General features: G+C 51.5%; 1 protein-coding gene across 1 annotated transcript in view; it reads left to right on the top strand.

Annotated features, from left to right (window-relative positions):
- Window positions 1-21189, top strand: part of LOC122392230 (band 4.1-like protein 4A) — a gene marked incomplete at its 3' end in the record, with an annotated part of 30989 nt that extends 9800 nt beyond the window's left edge. The window contains exons 3-10 of the mRNA XM_043386864.1: window positions 6751-6855; window positions 16866-16908; window positions 18755-18833; window positions 18968-19065; window positions 19710-19830; window positions 20187-20274; window positions 20646-20734; window positions 21126-21189. Of these exons, the coding sequence (XP_043242799.1) occupies window positions 6751-6855; window positions 16866-16908; window positions 18755-18833; window positions 18968-19065; window positions 19710-19830; window positions 20187-20274; window positions 20646-20734; window positions 21126-21189 (687 nt within the window). The remainder of the gene's footprint in view (window positions 1-6750; window positions 6856-16865; window positions 16909-18754; window positions 18834-18967; window positions 19066-19709; window positions 19831-20186; window positions 20275-20645; window positions 20735-21125) is intronic.
- Window positions 21190-21942: the final 753 nt, after the last annotated feature.

Genomic DNA, 21942 nt, shown 5'->3' with positions numbered 1-21942 from the left:
GACCTTCCTCCGCGCGGGCCTCTCATTACCTACGGCGCCTTCTGCCTGTAATTACCTGTTACCATTGCAAATTCTATTTTCCCTTTTCTTGTGGTCTGCGCTCTTCTCCCACTTTTGCATATCTCTCGTGACCCAGACTTCAGGCTTACCTGTTGGTTTGTCAGAGCATGCTGAAGCTCGTTGCCTGTTTACATGTTACCCTCACAACGCACCTGTCAACGCACCTGCCACCCGTCTGGCCGCCTTGTTTCACCCCATCTCTCATGCCAGTCCTTTGGCCTTGGTAGGCAGATTGCAGAGCCTCCTGCTACCCATCCCATTACCACCTCATCCACGGCTGTCCAACACGGCACCGTAGCGACATTTGTCAGCCGACTGCGCCCCGTGACTCCGTGGCGACACATGTCATGGGAGAGATGGCGTGTGTTTGCGTCACTCATCTCGCGATTACCACACAGGCCGTATCGGGAAGACACGCGCGTCAGGCGCCGCATCTGCGGCGTAGCGGCGGTGGCATATCTCCATGCCTCACGCGCGTGGCACGCACGCTCCAAACACGCGCTCTGGGACAGGTGCGGAATGCGAGATGTGAATTTAATGTGATGGCGGATTCGTCTCAGACACCCAAAGCGGTTACCTTAGGGCGCGGGAGGATCCAAAGGGTACGAAGAACAAGGGCAAGAAGGTGATTTTGGGGCATACCAGCGGCGATCGTTAGGAATCTGGGATGGGCGGCGGGGCGCTGAGATAACCCATGGCGTCGGCGGCCCGCCGGCGCTCGGCACCCGGCCGCCCGCCGCGCCGCCGGCCACCATCTATAAACATGTGAGGCGCTGCCTCCGGCGCGCCGACCCTGTTATTCCCCGCATAATCTGCGGCAATTTATCACGGCGCTGCAGAGAAGATTCCAGGGACGCGTGTGGAGGCTGAGCGCCCGGCCGCCGGGGCTGCCCGGCCGGGCGCAGGCAGGGGCGGTCGCGATGGCCTGATGAGATCAAACTCACCGAGGATTCGTCATAAAGTCTGTCGGAGACGGGTGCGGGCGGGGCGGACAGGAGCGTGGCCGGAGCGGGGGCGGATGGCACAGAGTGGACCGGGACACCGGACAGCAGCGGCTCTGGACTCGGCGCCCTCCGTACTTTCTCCCAGCCTTCACCGGAGCTGCGCGTGGGCGAACGCAAACACTGATCGGACAGGATAGCGCTGTTGGGAAATGACCCGGCCCACTCGGCACGCGGCCGGCCGGCCGCCGGCTGTGGGTCTGTCAGAGATCGGAGCATTCCATCTCCCCCTAGTGGATGCTCGGGGGCTGTCGGCAGTCAGCGGGCGGAGGCGGGCGGCCAGGTTCGATTACACCTGTGAGGCGTGAGCCATTAGTCGATACCGATCTCGCTCGATCTCGTTCACCTGCCGCGTGCGCATTGCTGCAGTGGTTTATTCACAGTCGTCAGTCGGCCGAGAACCCTTCCCGGCGACCTCAGCCACTCGGCGAATTCATCCGCGGCGGCGGACAAACAACGGCAGCCAAACAAATTAGGCATACGGAGCGGGGTCAGGCGTCGGATTTAATTAGCTGGCCTTGTGCCGGCCGACCGACTGGAGCGCACGAGCCGGCCCCGGCACCGCTAACAGCACGCGCGGCTGAACATGGCCTCTGGCTCCCACACAGGAGCGCGTATCATTTTGTCATCAGACGCGTGAAAAACAGCGCCGCCGTGCCGTCAGCACGCATTAGCCGCCCCGGGGCCGTGGCCGCGAGCGGACAAAGGCCATCCAGAAGCCGAAACAGGTGCTTCCCGTTTGGACAATTACTGGTGCGGGGCGGCCAATTTGGCGCACTTGTCCAGCAGGGAGCACGCGTCTTGGATCGGCTGTGTCGCCCGGGGGCGGTGGACGAGTATTGGTCATGACGTGACCACACATTGGCTACGGATGGCCCACAGACAGACCAAAAGAACAACCCGCAGAACGGCCCACATTCCCGGCAGCTCGTTCTGCTTCCCTTCCGCAGGGTGCATGCCGCACGCCTCCCCTGCAGGGTGCGTGCCAACGCTGCCTCCACGCGCATTGCACGCCCCTACCCTCATGCAGGTCGGCCTGGCCCGCTGGTCTGCCCTTGGCGAATACCGGCGGCATTTATAGCAGCGCGGTAGCAGCAACGGGCGTCTCTGCTCACGCCGTAAGATGGTCTGATCGACACTCGTGCTGCGCAAGCGCAACTCGGAGAGGAGGTGGGAGATGCCAGAGGGAGATGCCATCTCCAGAAGCGGTGGGGAGGAGAGAGGGGAAGAGAGGGGAGGGGAGGTAAGGGAGGTGAGAGAGATAAGAGGTTTGGGAGAGGAGAGGAGAGGAGAGGAGAGGAGAGGAGAGGGGAGGAGAGGAGTTAAGGGTAGAGGTGGCAAAATGTGGACCCGAGGACCCGGTCCAAAGAACCAGCCTGGACCCATATCGGTCCAGACCGGTTCCTGGAAATTTTCTGACAGGTCCAACCGGGTCCTACCATAACTATACATCTTGCGCACTACACATTATTGCAAAATATGAAGTGAATGAAGTGATTGTTTCTTTGCACACAGTAGCTCATGAGTATTCCCAGTGGGAAATAGGCTGTTTTACATGATGCAACTAATGATACCTACAAGTAGTTTGTATTAATTGACTTTTGGGGAACGGGTCCAACTGGTTCCGATTCCAACTAAGACCGGGTCCGACTGGTTCCAGAAATATCCAGCCGGGTCTGGTTCGAGTCTGGTTCCCAAAATTTTCATCTTTTGCCACCTCTAGTTAAGGGCAGAGAAGGTTTAGGGAGGGAGGAAGGCGAGGAGAGGGCACGGGTGACGGCTGCAGCACTGGGCAGCTCTGTCCGCCTGAGTGGAGCGCAGAGAAGCGATAACGGTTCCGCCGCAGGTGGGTCGACCTCTGGACTCTGCCAGCCTCCGCCGCCACCGCCGCCTCTGCCACTGCCACCCGGCTGCCGCCGCCGCGCCATGCCGCCATGCCGCCGTCGCCACCTCAGAGCGAACACTGGACAACATTTAAACATTTATGAAATAACATTTATTCGTGTATACATTTATACAAAAATATACATATCAGAATTATGGCTGATAAAACCAATAAAGCGATTCCTTTCAGTTGTAAAAAGCGCCTTGATTTCGGCAGCAAAGCTGCTAATCAGTGGCGCTTTTCAGCAAGCTCATCTCTCTCGCTGCGCATTATCCGAGTTCACTGACATTGCAGACACGGTCGGTACTTACGTCGGACCATTTCCATGGCGGTCGGCCGGGCAGCGGGCTGTCTAATCGCCCGTACCCACGCCAGCCGTCTCCTCCATACGGGCTACGTGCTGATCTCGGCGGGACGCTATGGTGTCCACGACCTGCTGACCCCATCTAGCTGGCTGACCCGGCGCGCGCGGCCTCCGGCAGTGACCCTGCTGGATAGATGCGCCTCCCGCCGACATCAGCATGGCACACAGATGGAGAGATGAGAGGAGGCGGGTCGGGACAGAGGAGCTCTGCCGATGGGGAGGGCGGCACCCACGTGTCTCACCCAGGGCGTCAGGGCGGCTACCTCGGCTGTCAAAATGGCGAGCAGCTTAGGTGCCTCAAGGGAGAGAGGCAGAGAGAGAGAGAGAGAGAGAGAGAGAGAGAGAGAGAGAGAGAGAGAGAGAGAGAGAGAGAGAGAGAGAGAGAGAGTCGGAGAGAGACAAGAGAGAGAGAGAGAGAGAGAGAGAGAGAGAGAGAGAGAGAGAGAGAGAGAGAGAGAGAGAGAGAGAGAGAGAGAGAGAGAGAGATAAGAGAGAGAGAGAGAGAGAGAGAGAGAGAGAGAGAGAGAGGGAGAGAGAGAGAGAGAGAGAGAGAGGGAGAGAGAGAGAGAGAGAGAGAGAGAGAGAGAGAGAGAGAGAGAGAGAGAGAGAGAGAGAGAGAGAGAGAGAGAGAGAGAGAGAGAGAGAGAGACCCGGTGTGAGGGCAAGGTCCGGATCACACCATTAATCGTTGGTTCGAACTAAGCCACGCTGGTCTCAGGAGGGTCATGCGCCAGTGCTGTCTCTATTGGTGCAGGTTCAAATGGAATACCCCGAACCGGCTCTGTATATCGAGACTACCTCGATGGCGGGCATAAATTGCGCCCGCCGTTCCCAGGAACTGCTCATTGGACAGTCCAGCCGGCAGAGTAGAGACAGCTAATCTGATTGTCGATGCAAACCAGGTGCTGAAAGCCGGCTGTTGAGAGCTGGACCTGCTACCGTCCGATGGCTCTTGGTAAACGGCTGTCCCGGGGCGGAGCGGCGCTCACGTGAGTTCGCTGTGCAGGTGAGGTGGTGGGGAGAGGGGCACTTGCTGAAGAGGGAGGGAAGGTCGGCCAGTGTGACGTCACGCGGTGCCCTGGATATACGACCTCGCCTCTGATATTGATGGGATTTCTGAACATCTCGGCGGGTGACTGACGGAGCAATCCAATCCGGAGCTAAACGTCTTGATTATTCCCCCCGATCCGTCTTCTCGAAAGACGTGTTGTAAAAGATCGGTGAAAGCTACTGAGCCTGAAACGTAAACAGATTTATCTATTTACGATGTTTTCTAGTATCACGCGCGGGGCCATGACCCTGGATGACCGACGAGGTCGGCTGAGAAGGTCGCTCCAGCAGCTCCGCTACAGAGTTGATCCCAAAATAATCGCCGCCCTGTCTCTGAAGTGCCGAGCTGAAATGACGCGCCTCCTTTGTCTGCTGGCCGGGCGCCCGTTCAATCCGCGATGTGCGGCTCGGCACCGGCGCTGTGGGTGTTATTTGTCCGTCTGTGGGGCCGCGCCGACCCTGAATTCCGGCCAGGTAGATGCTAATCTCCTGCGGCGACCCTGCCATTCGACATGGAGCTCACCGGGCGCCGCCCCCTCGCGGCGGCCGACAGGGCGGCACGCGGCGTCGGCAGGCCGCTGATGTATGGTGGCCGCTCACCCACCGCCCTCGCTGCGCACCGGCCGCGGTTACAGCTCCGCTCCTTCGTCAGCACTGCAGTCATCACACCACCACCTTCATAACTAAGGCGAATTTTGATAACGTTTCCTGTCACGATTTGAAGCCGGGCTGGCTGAGACGAATCAAAACAAGGTCCAGGTTCAGGTTCAGATGTTATGAGAAATAACGTCTTCTCGATTCATTCCATTTTACACGTTTTCGTCTTTCCCACATCCACCTGGATGTAACATGATTGTGCGAAATCTGACAATGTTCAGACTCAGATGGAACATCTTGGCAGCGCGGTCGATCGGCGTCCGCGGGAACCGTCGCGGTTTGACAGACGGACAGGCTGATCGTGTGACGGGCGGTAATGGTTCTACAGCTGCGTAGAGATCCAACTGTTAGTCGCTTCTTCAGGCGATGTCTGTCGGATACGACAGCACAGGACGTGATGGGGGGGGGGGAGGGGGGCAGTATGCACACTGCAAACTGTGCAGAGCGTATGAGCTGCTTGGAGGACAATGGGTTCAAGACGCTTGGGTCTTTGGATCTTTTAGCTCGCGGGTAATGAATTAGTAACATCAAGCGTGCGAGACAGGGAAGGAGTCAAGAGAAGGATTAACAATGAAAAGTTTGCCTCATGAAAAGCAATTCCAAGTGTTTATTGAAAACATCTTTACGCGATCCATAGACTGACGGTGTTCAAAACGCCAAAGAAGAGCTTCAGGCTCTCCCGGCCCAGTTTCGTGATATCATGTCTTCTGCACCGACTCCGTTTACCGTATGGACATAACGTGAGCGAGTCACGGGCTGGGCCACGGACCCCACATTAGGTCTGCCCGAGCTGCGGACTTGGCTCGTGACCGGAGATCGCCGGAACCGGTCGGGTCAGCGATCTGCACTCACCGCCGGCCACACAGCGAGCTGATGGAGCTATCGGACCGGGCTGAGCGGGAGAGACTACATTCGAGCGCCGAGTAAGGTAGCTCGAGTGGCGAGCAGTGGCGATCGAGGACCGAGAGACGGCGCCCGAGAGGCGAGAGACAGCAGCCAAGCGTCAACGACTGCGCTCCAGCGGCGAGCGACGGCGCTCGGAAGGCGAGAGACTGCGCTGGAGGGACCGTTTACCACCCGCTGGATGACACCGATTTCATCCTGCAGCTCTGCACGGTCCAGTCACCTGTAGTCACCGCTGAATGGCCGGCTATGATTGCTGCTAAGTAGTTAACCGACCATCAGTCGGACTTGCAGATTTGTGGGGGTTGATTTGTGGGGATGTTGCCCGGGCCGTAGCAGCGCTGCCTTGCGACCAGCCGGCCCGGTGTTGCGGCATTGGGTCGATACCGGATCGGTGTGTAGTAGGTACGGGAGAGTGAGCAGTCAGACAAGATCATCGGGTCACAAATCGTGCTCATCGACTGATCGCAGATGGCTAAAGATACTATCTGACACTGGAAACTCTCACCGCTGATGGCTCTCACCGAGCCGGCGGGGCTGTCTCACATAGGTGCCATACACTTTCTCATAGTTGGGGACCGGATACGGAAACGTCGACATACGGGAAATATCCACACTCTGGCACATCGGAACGGCCGGACGGAACACCGGCTGCTAACATTTTACCGCTTCAGACATTTAGTCACTTCCTAACGCTGTTTTCTCATGCCTCCCTCCACGTCCGGTTATTGCGCTTTACTTAAGCATAACTTGCCAACATTTAACAGATAGCGTTACCCCATTATTCTTTTGATCCCGACCTTTTGCTGACATTTGTTGTTCTGTTTCAGGACACGACGCTCGGCCAGGAGCTGCTGGATAATGTGTTTCGTCACCTGAACCTGCTGGAGACGGCCTACTTCGGCCTGCGGTTCCTCCACTCCTCCAACCAGCCGGTAAGTCACTCCAAAAGCGGGTATCGGGTGTAAAACGTCCTTCCGCCAACCAGCCGGCAAGTGTTAACTCCCAGTTTTCCAACTGCGGACCAGCGGATGAGAGATGCACTCTTCTGCTACCCACTTGTATATATCCCTCGCACGACCAGGCCATTTCTCATAACACGAACGACCAGGGGGGGGGGGGGGTTGTTACGACCCCCCCCCCCTGGCGTTTCGAAACGGAAGGTCGTAGAGCTTAGCGGAAAAAACCAACGGATTGCTCTCAACGAGATCTCGCGATTGGTGGTATATTTTTTGGTCCTAGGTCAACATTTGACCTACTTTTGACCGGTCAAAGGTCAAATTTTCGGAAAAATAGACTTTTTTCAGCTTTCGGCGGCGATTGCGGCAAAACGGTGGGAGATATCGACTTGAAACCTTCACTATCGTGTTTCTTGATCAATTCTCTATCGTTTGGTATGTATTTCGTTTCCCTAGCTCTAAAAATGGCGCGTTGGGAGCGCCGGAAGTTGGCAAGGTCACAGTCGGCGGCAGAAATTCGAAAAATCAAAATTTAAATTTTTGAAATCTTATTGTATTTTTGGATTTGGGAGGTCCATTTGCTCCCTATAGAAGCTAATATTGCTGCATATTCCCATTGAGGTGACAAGAATTAGCAAAATAGTGGTTCGGGCGCTTTTCAAAAATAGTACCGGACGCTGTTCCCCTTGTGACGTCATAGCTCCGTGACCTGACCTGACCCGGTCAAGTTTCTTATACCATATGATAGCCAATACTTGCCCCAACATGCATGGGAAGTTTCATCACGATCCATCAACCGATGTTTGTACCACCGGCAGGAAACCTCGGGCGTTGGCACTCAGTTTGTGAAAATCCGGCCGGAGGCTGTACCTCTTATGACGTCATAACTCCGTGACCTGACATGACCCGATCAATTTTTTTTCGGCAAAAGATGCGCAAAGGTTGCCCCAGAGGGTATTGAAAATTTCAGCCCGCTACGACAAGCCGTTTAGCGTGCACTTCGAAAAAACCTCAGGGGGGGGGGTTGATACAACCCCCCCCCCTAGGCGTTCTAGGGATATATGTATGCATGTATATGTATGTATGTATGTATGTATTGACGTAGGCAGACACTCCACAGTACACTGTGGCTTGAGCTTGAGCTGGGGTCACTCATCCAACAATCACTCCTCCAACCAGCTGAATAGTCAGTGAGTGTTACCCCCAGATACTCCTCCAGCCAACCCGCAAACCACTCCTTCAAGCAGTCGGCTCACCCCACTCGCTCGGGTGACCACTGACATCATCCTGTAGCTATATCAGGGCGCCTATAATCCTACCGGGTAGAAGAAAAGAGCTGGTGACGAATTTGGCAGCTAGATATAGGGCAATTACGGCGCTAAGCCGTTTTTTAAAGTCGTGCTTTCTATATTGAGGGTGGTTATCGAAGGGAGTTGAAACAACATCTGCAAAAGTGTTGGTGAAAAGCAAGGCCACTAACCGAAAGCAGCGCACTTTTGCACCGCCAAAGGGAGATTATCATACTATCGGAGCCATGAACTTCCCTCCCCGCACAAAAACGCTGCCTGAAACGCGAAACTTACTGAGAAAGAAATAATGCTGCAAAAACGTGCAACGGTAACAAATTGCATCGCATTAGTTGGTTCTTCTTACTGCGACGACCTGTTCTGAGCTTATGCCTAATCGAGTTTGTCTTTTCATACGGCTGAAGCCTGGCCTTCCGTATACGAGCACTGGTTGGGCTGCGTCGGTGTCAGTTTTGGGTCGTGAGGAGCGTGTCGGTAATCAGGGCTGTTTTGGGTGGGCCGTGTCAGTAAAGCTTTATCGGCCCGCCTGGTAACACTGTCGGTGACGTTGTGGCTGTCAGACTCGGCTGAGGTCAGTAATGCTATCGAAGGGACTGCTGACATTGTTGTCCTACCGCATTATGGTATCCGAGGGAGTGGTCGACCAGCTGGCCAGCTGGCCAGGTGTCTGCAGTGCACTGTCACACAGCTCTGTCACGTTCAGGAAGAGGCGTGGTCGTATCACCAAATTCAGAAGTCTGTACAAACGCGGGGTGCGGACCATCGTGCAGCTCCAGTTGCTTACTCAGCGTTTATCTACATGCATGTGGGCACTGAGGAACATTCTTATAAAGGGCATAGAAAGGATTTAGCCAGGCACTGAATGCTTTTGCGCTCTAAAGAGTCACTCCTCTTGTGGCAAACACTTGTGGTCTTGAAGATGAAATTGTGCGCATGGATCAAATGAGCGTTTGTGGTAATATGCTCCAATGCAATGTAGTGTTTACAGGCTACAATTCAATGGCTAACGGAACACCCCAACAGGTTAAATTAGGCTATAATTTCTATCGGTGGAAGCTGTCTAATTAAGTCGTGATTTTCCTGTCACGGTTGGGGTCGCGACGGTGTAATATAGCTCCGGCGGGAGATTGAACGTGTGTCGTGACCAGTAGCGATTCTTCATTAGCTCGCGGTGTGCTTAATTCCATGTTCTTGTGGTCGACTAGCTTTGTTTTCGACCAATGCACAGCTGTCTGCTCACTGTTCAGGTGTTCATTAGTCCACTACAGAGGCGGATCCAGCTCAGAGGTTTGGGGGGGGGGGGCAAACCATAAAAATTTATCCATTCTTTCCATGCATCGTCCATAGGCGTAATGTTAAAATCATGCCGTTTGGGGGGGGGGGGCAAATGCCCATTTTGCCCCCCCCCCCGCCCTGGATCCGCCACTGGTCCACTACAATACAAAACGTTTTAGTTGTAATCAATTTGCTGTCTCCAAATTGCCTGCCATGATAAGGACTTTCTCTGTCTGGTCATTCCATGAATTAGGATCACACAGCATGCCTTTCTATCATGTTTGTTTCCGAAGAGCCAGAAAACAAGATTGAGTTTTCGCCCTTGGGTGTCTAGTTACATTCCAATAATCCGGAGGAATGCTGAGATTCAAACACAGATTGGAAATCACCCTCTCCTTCTGCTCCAGTCCCTGCTAATGACCTTTTGCCTGTCCCGAGGACACGGGTCGACTGACTGCTACCGTCGGCGTCGTGGCAGGACCATCAGTTCCGGCGCCGTGAGATTGTATCGCGACCCTTTCTCACGCCCCCCACGAGCTAGGCGGGGCCTAACGATCTCGGCGCACGCGGCGCAGCGCCGTGCGGTACCCAGCCGCGCTGAGCCATGCTGAGCCCGCGCTGGGACGTACGATGCCATGCAGGCTGTTCTCGACTGTTCTGGGACGTGTTTGCTAGTGCTGGAGTCACTCAATACTGACGGACAACGGTTTAAACTGATACATTTGGATAGGAGCGGTGTTCCGTCGCGCCCGCCGCGCCGACCTGCGCCGTGGCGGCCAATGGAGATTGGACAATGGATACAGTTCTGGGAAATGTTACCCAGGACTTTGAATAGTGACTGTATAAAGGATGACGTGTGTATTTTGCATAACCAGGACATGTCTCTTGAAATGTTTTACGGTATCGATATTGCTGAAAATAAGTGCTGTGTTGACAATGCTTTACCAATTCGTTCGTAGGTATAAGATAGACAAACACTGTTCTACCCGGCCCTGGCGCCCTGTGTGGCTAGCCTTGAGTGACCTACCTGCCATTTGTTTCGGCCCGGTTCCGTCTCCGGTGACCGGTGACCCTGCCGGCTGATGGATCGGCGCCGGTAACCGGTCACAATGGCCTCTGGATCCGCGCTCCGCCCGTAATCAATCGCGATCGGAACCGGCGGCCAGCGGGTTCATTGTTCTGCGCTCAGTCGGCGCCGGGAGAACTGGGCCCTTTATGGTCCCCCGACACGCCACACGGGTAACCGACAACACAGTCCTCATTCGGGGGCGGTGGGTGGGGCCGCCAGCGGACATCGCTGTTAGGGAGCTAAAATGGCTCTTTACTCAGCGCCGGCACTGCACTTATCGATGTCATTAGCATAAAATGTGCGAGCATTGAGGCTGTCCTGCAGGAAAACAGCGTTTTGTCACAGAAAAAGCTGGCATGATGGCCTTAAAATGGCACATATCTAGCAAGGTGATGTCAGTTTGAAATGGGTATCAGACATAAAGCATTAGCTCATCGGTTTTAAGTGCTCAGTTTTTTAATTCGTGAAATCAAAGACTGAACGAAGAATGAGATCTTGTTTTCGACTGATGCTGTAGTGACATGCATTTGAAGTAGGTATGATTGGTAAAAATATCAACACCCACACAACTGGGAGCGTGCTTTCCTTTCTAATAATTCATACATGATGAGTCAACCTTCTGATTTTTTGGCGACTTAGTGGAATCAAATCGCTCGCGATCTTACCTTAAGCTTATATATTATGGTGTTACCGCTTCTCATAAGTCACAATAGTCGGCCACCAAGCTAGTAAATTTATGTTTTTTTGTTTGAGAGAATTCAAGCTCTTTTGTCTGATATGCAATTTCAACCGATGAGTGCAGCCTTTGCATTGTTGGATTTGGAAAAAAAAATTGTCCCCAAAACATTCGAGGCACGACAAAGCATGGATCGATATAAAATGCTCGACTTAATATTTAATAAATTTCATGGCTCTTTTTCTACAAACGATGAACAATTCTTGTTATTTGGCATTGGCATGGGCGAGAGTGTCGAACTAGCATATTTTACATATCGCTGTTGATTCGTTTCGCTTTATCTTTATGATTTCAGTGCCTTAGGCAATAGGCATACTAACCGTTTGCATCATTGTTTTTTTTGGTAGTTGGTTATTCGAAACGACCATCTGAAAATTGGGAACATTCCAATTAGAATTTCTAACAAATGTCATGCTCTATTTTTTGGGTATAATCTCACGATGTTGCGTTTGGGCAATCATAACATTTTTGCTACAATACCTCTTCTGAAATTCGTGACTGGGTAGGTTAAAAATAGATGTAGCTCAAATTAATTTTGAGAACTTCATTGCCACGTGTGATGCTTGGTGCAGTTATGATCACGTTAGAGCTTCTTTGGTAGCGTTTGCCGTCACGTGAGCAAATTTTAATTGGCCATCGTTTCTACATATTTGAACTTGACATGGCACGTGCCAGCGAAACAAAAGGCAAATGGGTGTGCTCAACGCAAACCCCTAAACAGCGTGCATGATGGAAACGAGTGATCAGTAAAGATAAACAAGAAACCTTATCCTGTTTCTTTTTGTCTGTCACGAACATACATATAGCGATTATCGTTCTTAACATCTGACTATCCCTAGATATCGCTACTGAAATCACAATGTTAGGTGCATATTTCTCGACGTGTTCTGCATAAATGTCATGTCCTATCGTATTATGGTAAGAAATTTAACCCAACTCTCTCATGCATCTTAAAAGTAAATTTTGAATTCCAAAGAAAACAACTTTTCGAAACAAACGAGACAAACGAGATTTTTCAAAACAATTTTTCTTTGAATCCGAAATGTACTTTTAGGAAGCACGAGAGTAGGGTCAGTTTTCTTACTATTTGTTACAACTTACAATGCCTCTCAAACCAGCTTTCAAGCATATTCAAGACTGTAATGTCTTATCCTTTGATTTAAATTTAACGGGTTCCTTGTTGTCAATCTAACAGTTTATAATGATAACCTTATTTTACACGTCCTTGCTCAAGCCGTGTGCCTATGGCAAGGACCTAATTTCAACAATATACCTAGACAGCAGAAGCATGACAAGTTAAGACAGAAGCATATAAGTTATAAGGTGATGGCAAAATGGGTACATATCTTCCAATACGACAAAGTACAGGATGGTTGGTTGAAGTATCTTTTAACCCATCTAAGGAATGCTAGAAATTCCATTGATAATAGGTTTAACGGGGAGCTGTCGGCCTTCTTTAGTCGTATATAGGCGTTAGCCGCCCTTCCCTGTCGACCGACCCGACTTTTTGCCGCCGAGGTATGTATGGCTAAGCCTCCCCCTCCTCCACCCGTGTGCATCTGGTGCTCTGAGGTGGGGGGGGGGGGGGGGATGCGAGCCGTAACGTGGGTCTGAGGCCGTCCTCACATGGCAAACTCTTATCATGCACCGTGCAGTTGAGCGAAACTGCTTTCTCGGTATGTTCCATGCACGAAAAGAAGGGATTGCTTCTTTCGTATTTCGTTTGCTTAAATTTTAGGGCATTTATTTCGTTTCACGTTTCTATTCACAGTAGATTTCGTCACATCTTTTATCTATTTATTTCACCACTTCGTGATTCATCGGTCGCAGCTTACCCTTGCCGCAGACGGCCACTCCTATGCCACCTGCTGGCACCACCCACTCGCCTGAACACACCCCTTTCCCGCCCAGCCGCACATACAAGGCTCTGACCATATCCCTGACACATTAGGAGCACATCATCGTCGCTTTATCAGCTGATCGGTCGCCTCTGCCCCCTCCCCGCGACCACAGTACGGACCAGCCGACCGCCACGACTGTCGGCACCGCACCAGGAAATATGGGTCAAGTGCAGCGCCGGCCGGACGCGCTCTGGACCGCTTTGATACCTGACGGTCGGTCGTGGCGGCGCGGCGGTCAGATTGCCGGGTAGCAGCACGGCCTGTCTGCTGCCGTGACGGACCGAGCGGTGCCGTCTGCACGGCGCGGCGGGCCAGCCGCGTGTACCGACCTGTTCGGATGGGTCCTAATCGCAGCCATGATGCAGCCCCGTCATCATGGTTAATATTGTTGATGCAACCACATCATTGTTCTTTATATTGTCGTTGTCGCTCACTTAGTAGCGATCATCGCTGCGGTCATCTTTACATCAACTTAAACGCCTACCTCTGCGACACACATTGATAGACGCTCGCGGGTCTGTCTGGCTCGGGCGACTCAAGCGACACTCGGCGAGACGCGTGTTGTCAGCGGCCCAGCTCAGGTGACACGGACCGAGAAGCGCACAGCGCGGCGCATTGTGCGGACCGGTCCGTGTCGCTGGCAAGCGGTCTGGACCGGTGCGCGGTACCGGCTGAGTCACGTTCCTGACTCGGGCCGCCCGCCCGGGTTGGTTCGGTGTAGTGGTCCACTCGGCGTGGTCACACCAAGTCTGTGCACTGTGCACCAGTGACGCAATCTGCACTTGGACGAATGGGTATGGACCCGCAGGAAGCTGCTTGAGAGGAGAAATGTGAGCGGGAGGAAGGAGGCCTCTGAGCTTAGCTGGAGGCTCCGTCACGGCCAATGGCATATCGATGCTGATCGAATTTGGAATTCGGAGTGAAGGGAGAGACGGCGTGGCCCGGGGCGCCGCCCGTGGATTTGACTAATGGTCGGGCGATAAAACCGGCCAGCAAAACCCGTTTTCGAGTCCCACGCGACCAGCGAGCTATTTCGGTATGCCTGCGCTGCTCCCTTGGATAAGCCGCGTTTGGAAGCATAAGACAGCGTGGCTTTAATTTACGATATGTCGCCCCAAAACACAGCGAGATGTGTTCTCGATTGTCGTTTTTATTAGAAAAATAATTAATTTACAAACTTATTTGCATATTTCTTTGATGTGTCTATCCGATTCGTTGTCGATTTGCGTATGAATAAAGAAGAGTTCAGATTCGAAATCTTCGGACATTTTTTATTATGCATGCAGTTTAATCACCCTATGTTAAGTTTTAGCTGCGATTTATTTTACAGGAGTCGGGGAACACCTTACGGCTAAATTAACTTCCCGCCCCTACGCGCCACTTGCCGAGCTCCGTAGGTAAATTTAATTAGTTTGCAGCAACTGGTCCGTTGATGCTCTTGGTCGCACTGGTTATTTGAGCTAATGCTAGCTCGGTGGCTGTGCCCAAACAGCCCAACCCGGCCTCGGCCATTGAACACACGCTCACTCTCTCCGCGTGCGATGAAGACGGCGCACTCACTTTCAGCACTACGGTACTGACAATGAAGCGAGCGTGCGTGGCCTGGTTTGTACGTTTTTGTCCCACGAAGGTCGACTCTGACTGAAGGATTGGGGTGCGCGCATTTAATCGATTCTGCCATTGTCTGAAGATGTCCTTCCAATGCAGAATGGGCTGAAGCACGCTGGGTATTTAGGCCAGACGGAGACATCACTGAGATGGTCTAAGCGGCGAAAACCACACGCTCTCTCCGTCTTCACTCTACCGTTACATCTCTGATAGTGCCGATGCCCGATACCCTATAATACGGGGTGTTGTGGTTGCGGCCCCAGCTCCGGCGACCCCACACAGTGCTGCGTCTCGGCCGAGGGGATGGGATGCAGCGTCACTGACCATAACACCTGGCTGGCCGCCGGTCACGCGCGTCCAAGCCGTATCAGGCCAGCGCGGCAGCGGAACGGGCGGCGTCACCCTGCGACCACCCAGGACCGGCCGGCGGCCGCCCCCGCCCCCGCCCCCGCCAGTGCCGCCGCCCGCCGCCCAGCCGACCCGCCCGGTAAAAACTGTATGGCCGTAATTTTCACCCGATCTCCTGGCGGAGAAAAACGCGCCCGAACGCCAATTAAATAGGGCAAGCCGGATAATACTGGAGCAATTTGGCCGGTTCGGCTCGGGCCCCGGCTATCTTCTGATTGCGCTTTTGACGTACACCTCGATTGGCTTCGGACCGAGCAATGGCTAATGGCTGGATTCGGTGGCCATAAAGAAGATTCTTTAAGCAGCCTCTGACTTGGCTCGGCCCGGACCTGAGGAGGCAATCGAAAAATGACCTCATGGGGTGAGCTGACACCGTACTGAAAACCCACCGGAAACTGACCTGATGTGACCCAGGGCAATTATTGGACACGCGAGATGAGACAAATGTGTTTGTCTACGTCTGTTCAAGAGCCTTTGTACTTTGTAGGGAGCTGTATCATATTACTTTGTTACCAATGCGAGAATTTTGCTCAACAACAGATCCGATAGATGAAAAATGCATTGCCAGTGCTGCTTATCGTCATTGATAAGATGGAAAACACTGCAATGAATACCCATATCTTAACCCTCGCACGACCAGGCCATTTCTCATAACACGAACGACCAGGGGGGGGGGGGGGGTTGTTACGACCCCCCTGGCGTTTCGAAACGGAAGGTCGTAGAGCTTAGCGGAAAAAACCAACGGATTGCTCTCAACGAGATCTTGCGATTGATGGTATATTTTTTGGTCCTAGGTCAACATTTGACCTACTTATGACCGGTCAAAGGTCAAATTTTCCGAAAAAATCAAACTTTTTCAACTTTCCGCGGCGATTGCGGCAAAACGGTGGGAGATATCGACTTGAAACCTTCACTATCGTGTTCCTTGATCAATTCTCTATCGTTTGGTATGTATTTCGTTTCCCTAGCTCTAAAAATGGCGCGTTGGGAGCGCCGGAAGTCGGCAAGGTCACAGTCGGCGGCAGAAATTCGAAAAATCAAAATTTAAATTTTTGAAATCTGATTGTATTTTTGGATTTGGGAGGTCCATTTGCTCCCTATAGAAGCTAATATTGCTGCATATTCCCATTGAGGTGACAAGAATTAGCAAAATAGTGGTTCGGGCGCTTTTCAAAAATAGTACCGGACGCTGTTCCTCTTGTGACGTCATAGCTCCGTGACCTGACCTGACCCGGTCAATTTTATTGCACCACACGATAGCCAATGCTTGCCCCAACATGCATGGGAAGTTTCATCATGATCCATCAAACAATGTGGGTATCACCGGCAGAAAACCTAGGGATTCGGCGCACACGTTTGGTAACTGTCGGCCGGAGGCTGTACCTCTTATGACGTCATAACTCCGTGACCTGACATGACCCGATCAATTTTTTTCGGCAAAAGATGCGCAAAGGTTGCCCCAGAGGGTATTGAAAATTTCAGCCCGCTACGACAAGCCGTTTAGCGTGCACTTCGAAAAAACCTCAGGGGGGGGGGTTGATACAACCCCCCCTAGGCGTTCTAGGGTTAATCACCCGATGTAACCTCATTGATAAAACTGACGACTGATCGGGTGCCATGGTGACGGTCGTACCAAATCGGTAAATCCCTTCCAGCTCATCTGACATGCTTTTCTTTTTCAGTACTGGCTGGATCCACAAAAGAAGGTCGTCAGGCAGCTTAAAGGTAAGAACCTGCCGAGTATGTGTATACATGCGCATATTTTAATCAATTCAGATGCTAAGTCATTCATTTGTTGCCGCAACGTCAGCAAGATTCACTTATTTGGGATGCCTGTTGCGATAGTCTTGCAGACAACTTCGTTTCATTGTGGCATGGTGACAGACAGAATGTGCCGATAATTCTAAGGGGTTTCTCGGTTTCCCAATTACCTTCACACTGGAGTTGCGGAATCCTCCGTATCCCCATGAATGACATTAATTCCGATGGTACCTAGTTTTTTTTTTTTAACACAGAGCGACTGTTATGAAATTGAAAAAAACTTGCGGTTTCTTCGGATATCGTTCTAGTTATGAACACTGCATGATATTGTTCCGCGTCAAACCCTATTTAGACCTATTCATTTCTATCAAGTTTATCCATGCAGGTCGGCCAAATGGTGTTATAGAGACCTGCTGAAATATCCACTCGATATTTATCTTATATTATGCAATCCAGAACTCGGTCACATCCACGAAGTCACCGCTGTTTCCACATATCAGTAGCGTCATATTCTGAACTTAGCACTGCATATAACAGAGCGAGTGGGCTACCTCCAGTGGCAGTGATGCCCGTTTTTTTTTTTTCGCCGGCGCTGGGCGTCGCCCGTCACTGTGTCACACGACATCAAAGGTGCCGCCTGTCACGACCGACCGCTACGGGGCGGAGCCGCCTTTTTACTGCCGCCCCGCGAACAGCACAGGCGCCATCGATAAATGACAATCAACGCCGAAAAAGTTGAGTGATGAGTCGGTCATAACGGCCCCTGACGTTCGCTGCGAGGGTGGTCTGGCGACTGGCGACGGCCCCTCACTTGGCGTATAATCCCCGCCGCGTCAAAACTGAATAATATTCCGCAGGCGTGTCAGGTTACAGGCTGCTGAATTATGCAATGCCAATAAAGAAAATACAAGGTTACAGCGAGTTATCGTAATGACTGTTGCCTTTAAATACCTATGAACATACCATACTTGGATGTTGCGCAAGTTTCTATTAGCGCCAGAGAGTTAGGTATGTAATGAGCAGAGATCTTATATACATCCAGCCACCCTAGAAAGTGGCCATGTTCTTTGCTTTGCCACGAATTGCATGAAAATACGCTGTTTTATCGGTGGCTTCTTTGATCTATGTAATTATCGCAAGGCCATCCTGCCTAAGGGAACAAGGAAGGCTAAGCTGCAAATCCGCCGAACTGCCTCAACCGCGGCACGGCATTGTTGTACCGCGCTATGATATGTAAATTGGCTCGGTTTTAGTTTGCTCGCAGCCCGCCAGCAGAGGCTTGGGCCTAATTTGTCGTCATTAGGCGCTCGGCACAGCCGAAATCAGCAGTGAAGGCCTGCCGAATACCACAGGCACGCCCCACACACCATCAATGATCTAACCAGATTAACAGTGTACCAGGCCTAATCTCGCATCTGCTCCCGTTTTAGCGTGTATCTACATCAAAGCCGGCGCTCTAGCCACATACATACATGACTGTAGCAACTGGAATGAGACATGGATAAACATTAAACACGCCATTTGCCTGTAAAGAAACGCGAAGTTTCTGGAAACGAGATGCTACTAATATGCCAATTTAAAGGCTCGTAAACGCGCCACAAGAATGCACAAACGCCGACAAATAAGAAGGAACGGGCAGCGTTGCTGATTGTGGTTTTCGAGCATGCCCTCATTTGGCAGTTACCATCTTCTGTGATGGAATATTATGCTATTTTTTTAGACACAAGACAGATGCATAAATGCATCTCGCTCTATAGATAATTTCATGCTGCGATAACCGTTCTTTATAACCTCTTTTGTCTCGTTTCAGATACTGACCCGTTCACACTGTACTTCTGTGTCAAGTTTTACGCAGCGGATCCCTGCCGATTGTTGGAAGAAATCACCAGGTAAACAGGATATTTTTTCTATTGGGAGCCAACGCTGTAACCGTGGTCCTGTCATATACCTATGCAATTGCCATGCATAATCTGTCGATGCCCGGGCGCTCACGTTCGTGTGAATGTTGTTTGTTGATTCACAGGTACCAGTTTTTCCTGCAAATTAAGCAGGATATCCTGGAAGGCCGTCTGCCGGTCACCCCGGAGCTGTCGGCTGAACTGGGTGCGCTCGTCATACAGTGTAAGTGTGCACCACCTCTCTATAGATTTAAGTGCATAACACTTTTGCGCCAATTGCCTATGCTAGTTATGAATTTTGTGAATAAATGCTCTCTCTCTCTCTCTCTCTCTCTCTCTCTCTCTCTCTCTCTCTCTTTCTCTCTCTCCTCTCCTCTCCCTCTTTTTCTTGGTCCTTTTTTTCTGTTGCTTATGCATACTGAGAGATTACTGACTAGTCCTGCCTCTCGCCGTCGGATAATATGCACAAACTGGGCGGTTGACGTCATGGTCAGACATCAAACCGATGCCGTCACTGTGCACAAGTGGGTCCGGTTATCTATAAGAACCTTGGGTCCGGTGACTTCATTGTCGAAGCTCGCTCGCACCTGCGCGCATTGGACCTCGGTCACATGCTCACGGGGACATGCCATCTGACAGATCCCAACCGTTAGAAGTTGGTTCAGTGCAACTGCAGTCGGTAGGTCTGTATGACTGGGCACCTTTTATAGGCACTGCTGCGCAGCCAAGTGATTTTAAGTATCTATGGTCCTGTTTGAGTGCACGCACAGCTATCACTGTTGCGTATGGAGCGATAATTGTTTTTGTCCTCTTGGTTTTATCCCACCAGTGTAGTCTTCTCATCTAAAATAAATCTCCCCTTCACAGCGGAGCTGGGCGACTATGACCCGAAGCGGCACACGGATGGCTATGTGGGCGAGTTCCGGCTCTTCCCCAACATGACACCAACACTGGAGGAGAATATCGTCGAGTACCACAAGACTCTCGTGTAAGTACCGAACAGGCGACAGTGATTCGGACGGTACACCGAACTGCTTGTAGTAGACGACTGTGACTTGCAGGAACGCATTGGATGTTGTTGAATGATAAATGCAATTCATGTTTGACACAGTAGCACAGGTGACGTAGTATTTTCTGATGCGTTGTCTGTGCCTAGCTGTAGCTGGTAACATCCAAGGACGGAACACTGAAACCAGTGCACCTGGACACTGGACAGTGCAGGTGGTAGCAATGATACTTTTGTGCAGAACGAGGTCAAGGATAAATCATGACAACTACTGAAGGCAGTTAAGTTTAGCTGTGCAGACTGATACCGATCGATATCGACTCTACCGTGTCCAACAGTGGGCGAGTGCCTTCAGTGGTGGAATTCAACTACCTAGAGAAGGTCCGGTGGCTGGAGATGTACGGCGTCGACCTGCACCCGGTGCTGGTGAGTGCGTAGATCCTGTGACGTATTGCCGGCTATGACGGGGGCCGTGTGGTGCGTGACCGTCGGGCTTGGAATGGTCACGTCTCTGGAGTCAGAGACAGGGACATTCCTGGCCATCTGACAACAGGACCGTGGGGATTTTACAACACAGGACTGGGAGGTGTTGCGGCGACACGATCTTTTCCAGCCTCGACGTCTACCGTTTTTATTTGATCACATCTTCACATTTTTTGTGACATGCTAGCAAACATGGCCTACTGCATTACCACATTACCAAATGAGGCAAAACATTTTATCTCCAGAAACTTTCACTCTAGATAATAAGATATCCACTATTTTTCTTTACTGACATGCGCTTCTTTATCTTCTAGGGCGAGGATCATACGGAATACTTCATTGGCCTGACCCCCGCTGGGGTCATCGTTCTCAGGGGCAAGGTCAAAGTCAGCAACTATTTCTGGTATGACTCAACAAACTGCGGAATTGGTGCTAGCAGATGACTCATGCATTTGTGTTTTCCACGTTGCAGTTGTTGTTGCCACCACTTGCCATGTTTCCCCTGAAGAAATTAGTCCTCGGGAACGTCTTGTCCTGTTTTCTTTTTCAAGTGAGCTGTGAAAACCGAGTACAGGTTCTGTATAGAATGTGATTCCATCGCTGAACTATTTCCCACGTAGCCTGGTTGCTGTTTTCAGACTTATTTGGATGTAGTGTTGAACAAGGAAACCCTGTTGGGAGGTGGGCGATAAGCTCCTGTTCGCTCATGGGCCTCACGAATGACATCAGGGGCGGCTGGCAAAGCAGCAGCAGCTACAGACATTGTTTCCTTCAGCTGTGCTCCTCATTCACAGGCCGAGGATATCAAAGGTGCACTTCAAAGGGAAATACTTCATGCTCCGTGTACGAGATAAAAACGTAAGTTTTTTTTCAACGAGTCGATTGGCGAGGAAATGTCTCTTATGTCGATCGTCGCTGCCTGTAGCGTTAAAGTAGCATCAAACGTCTACCTTAGAATGATTACATTTTTAACCTCTCGCCGGCACAGGCCATTTTGAGTCCTTCGACGGCACAAGGGGGTTGATACGACCCCCCCCCCCTCGCGTTTGGCCCCTGATCGAGCTAGAGCTTCGCGGAAAAAACGAGCGGGTTGCCCGTCACGAGAGGAAGCCAATGATACCCAATTTTAAGGTCTAGTCATCGGGTGACCTTCCAGGTCAGGTCAATGACCCGAAAACCGGGAAAATCGGACCTGTTAGAAAGTCGTAAAGTGTGGCTGCTATGTGGTTTTCCGGGGTGCTGATCACGAATATCGTGTTAGTTTGATCAGAGATGATGTCTTAAGCATTTAGACCAGGTCGGTCAGGTCAGGTCAGGTCAACCGGTAGGCGTTGTGACGGGTATTCGTAATACTGTCAACCGCCTCGGACAGCTTCTTAACATGTTACGAAGGCACCAAAACTACTTCGTAAATGTTCAAATGGTTGAATAAATTCGAATTCAGCTCCCAAAACTAGCCTAGAAACATGTAAAACTCGAAAAAGTGAACCGAGGTCACCGAGGTCACCAAAGGTCAATGACCTGACCTGACCTTCAGGTGACCTTGACACCCACCCTAATGCATGGGAGCAATCAATCACATGTTTGAACGTTTGCAACCACGAAAAGCTT

This window comes from Amphibalanus amphitrite, unplaced genomic scaffold (assembly GCF_019059575.1).
Source record: "Amphibalanus amphitrite isolate SeventyFive unplaced genomic scaffold, NRLGWU_Aamphi_draft 000475F_arrow, whole genome shotgun sequence".
Taxonomy (NCBI): Eukaryota; Metazoa; Arthropoda; class Thecostraca; order Balanomorpha; family Balanidae; genus Amphibalanus; species Amphibalanus amphitrite.
The sequence above is the reverse complement of the archived record's forward strand: the minus strand, read 5'-3'. Positions and strand labels throughout refer to the sequence as shown.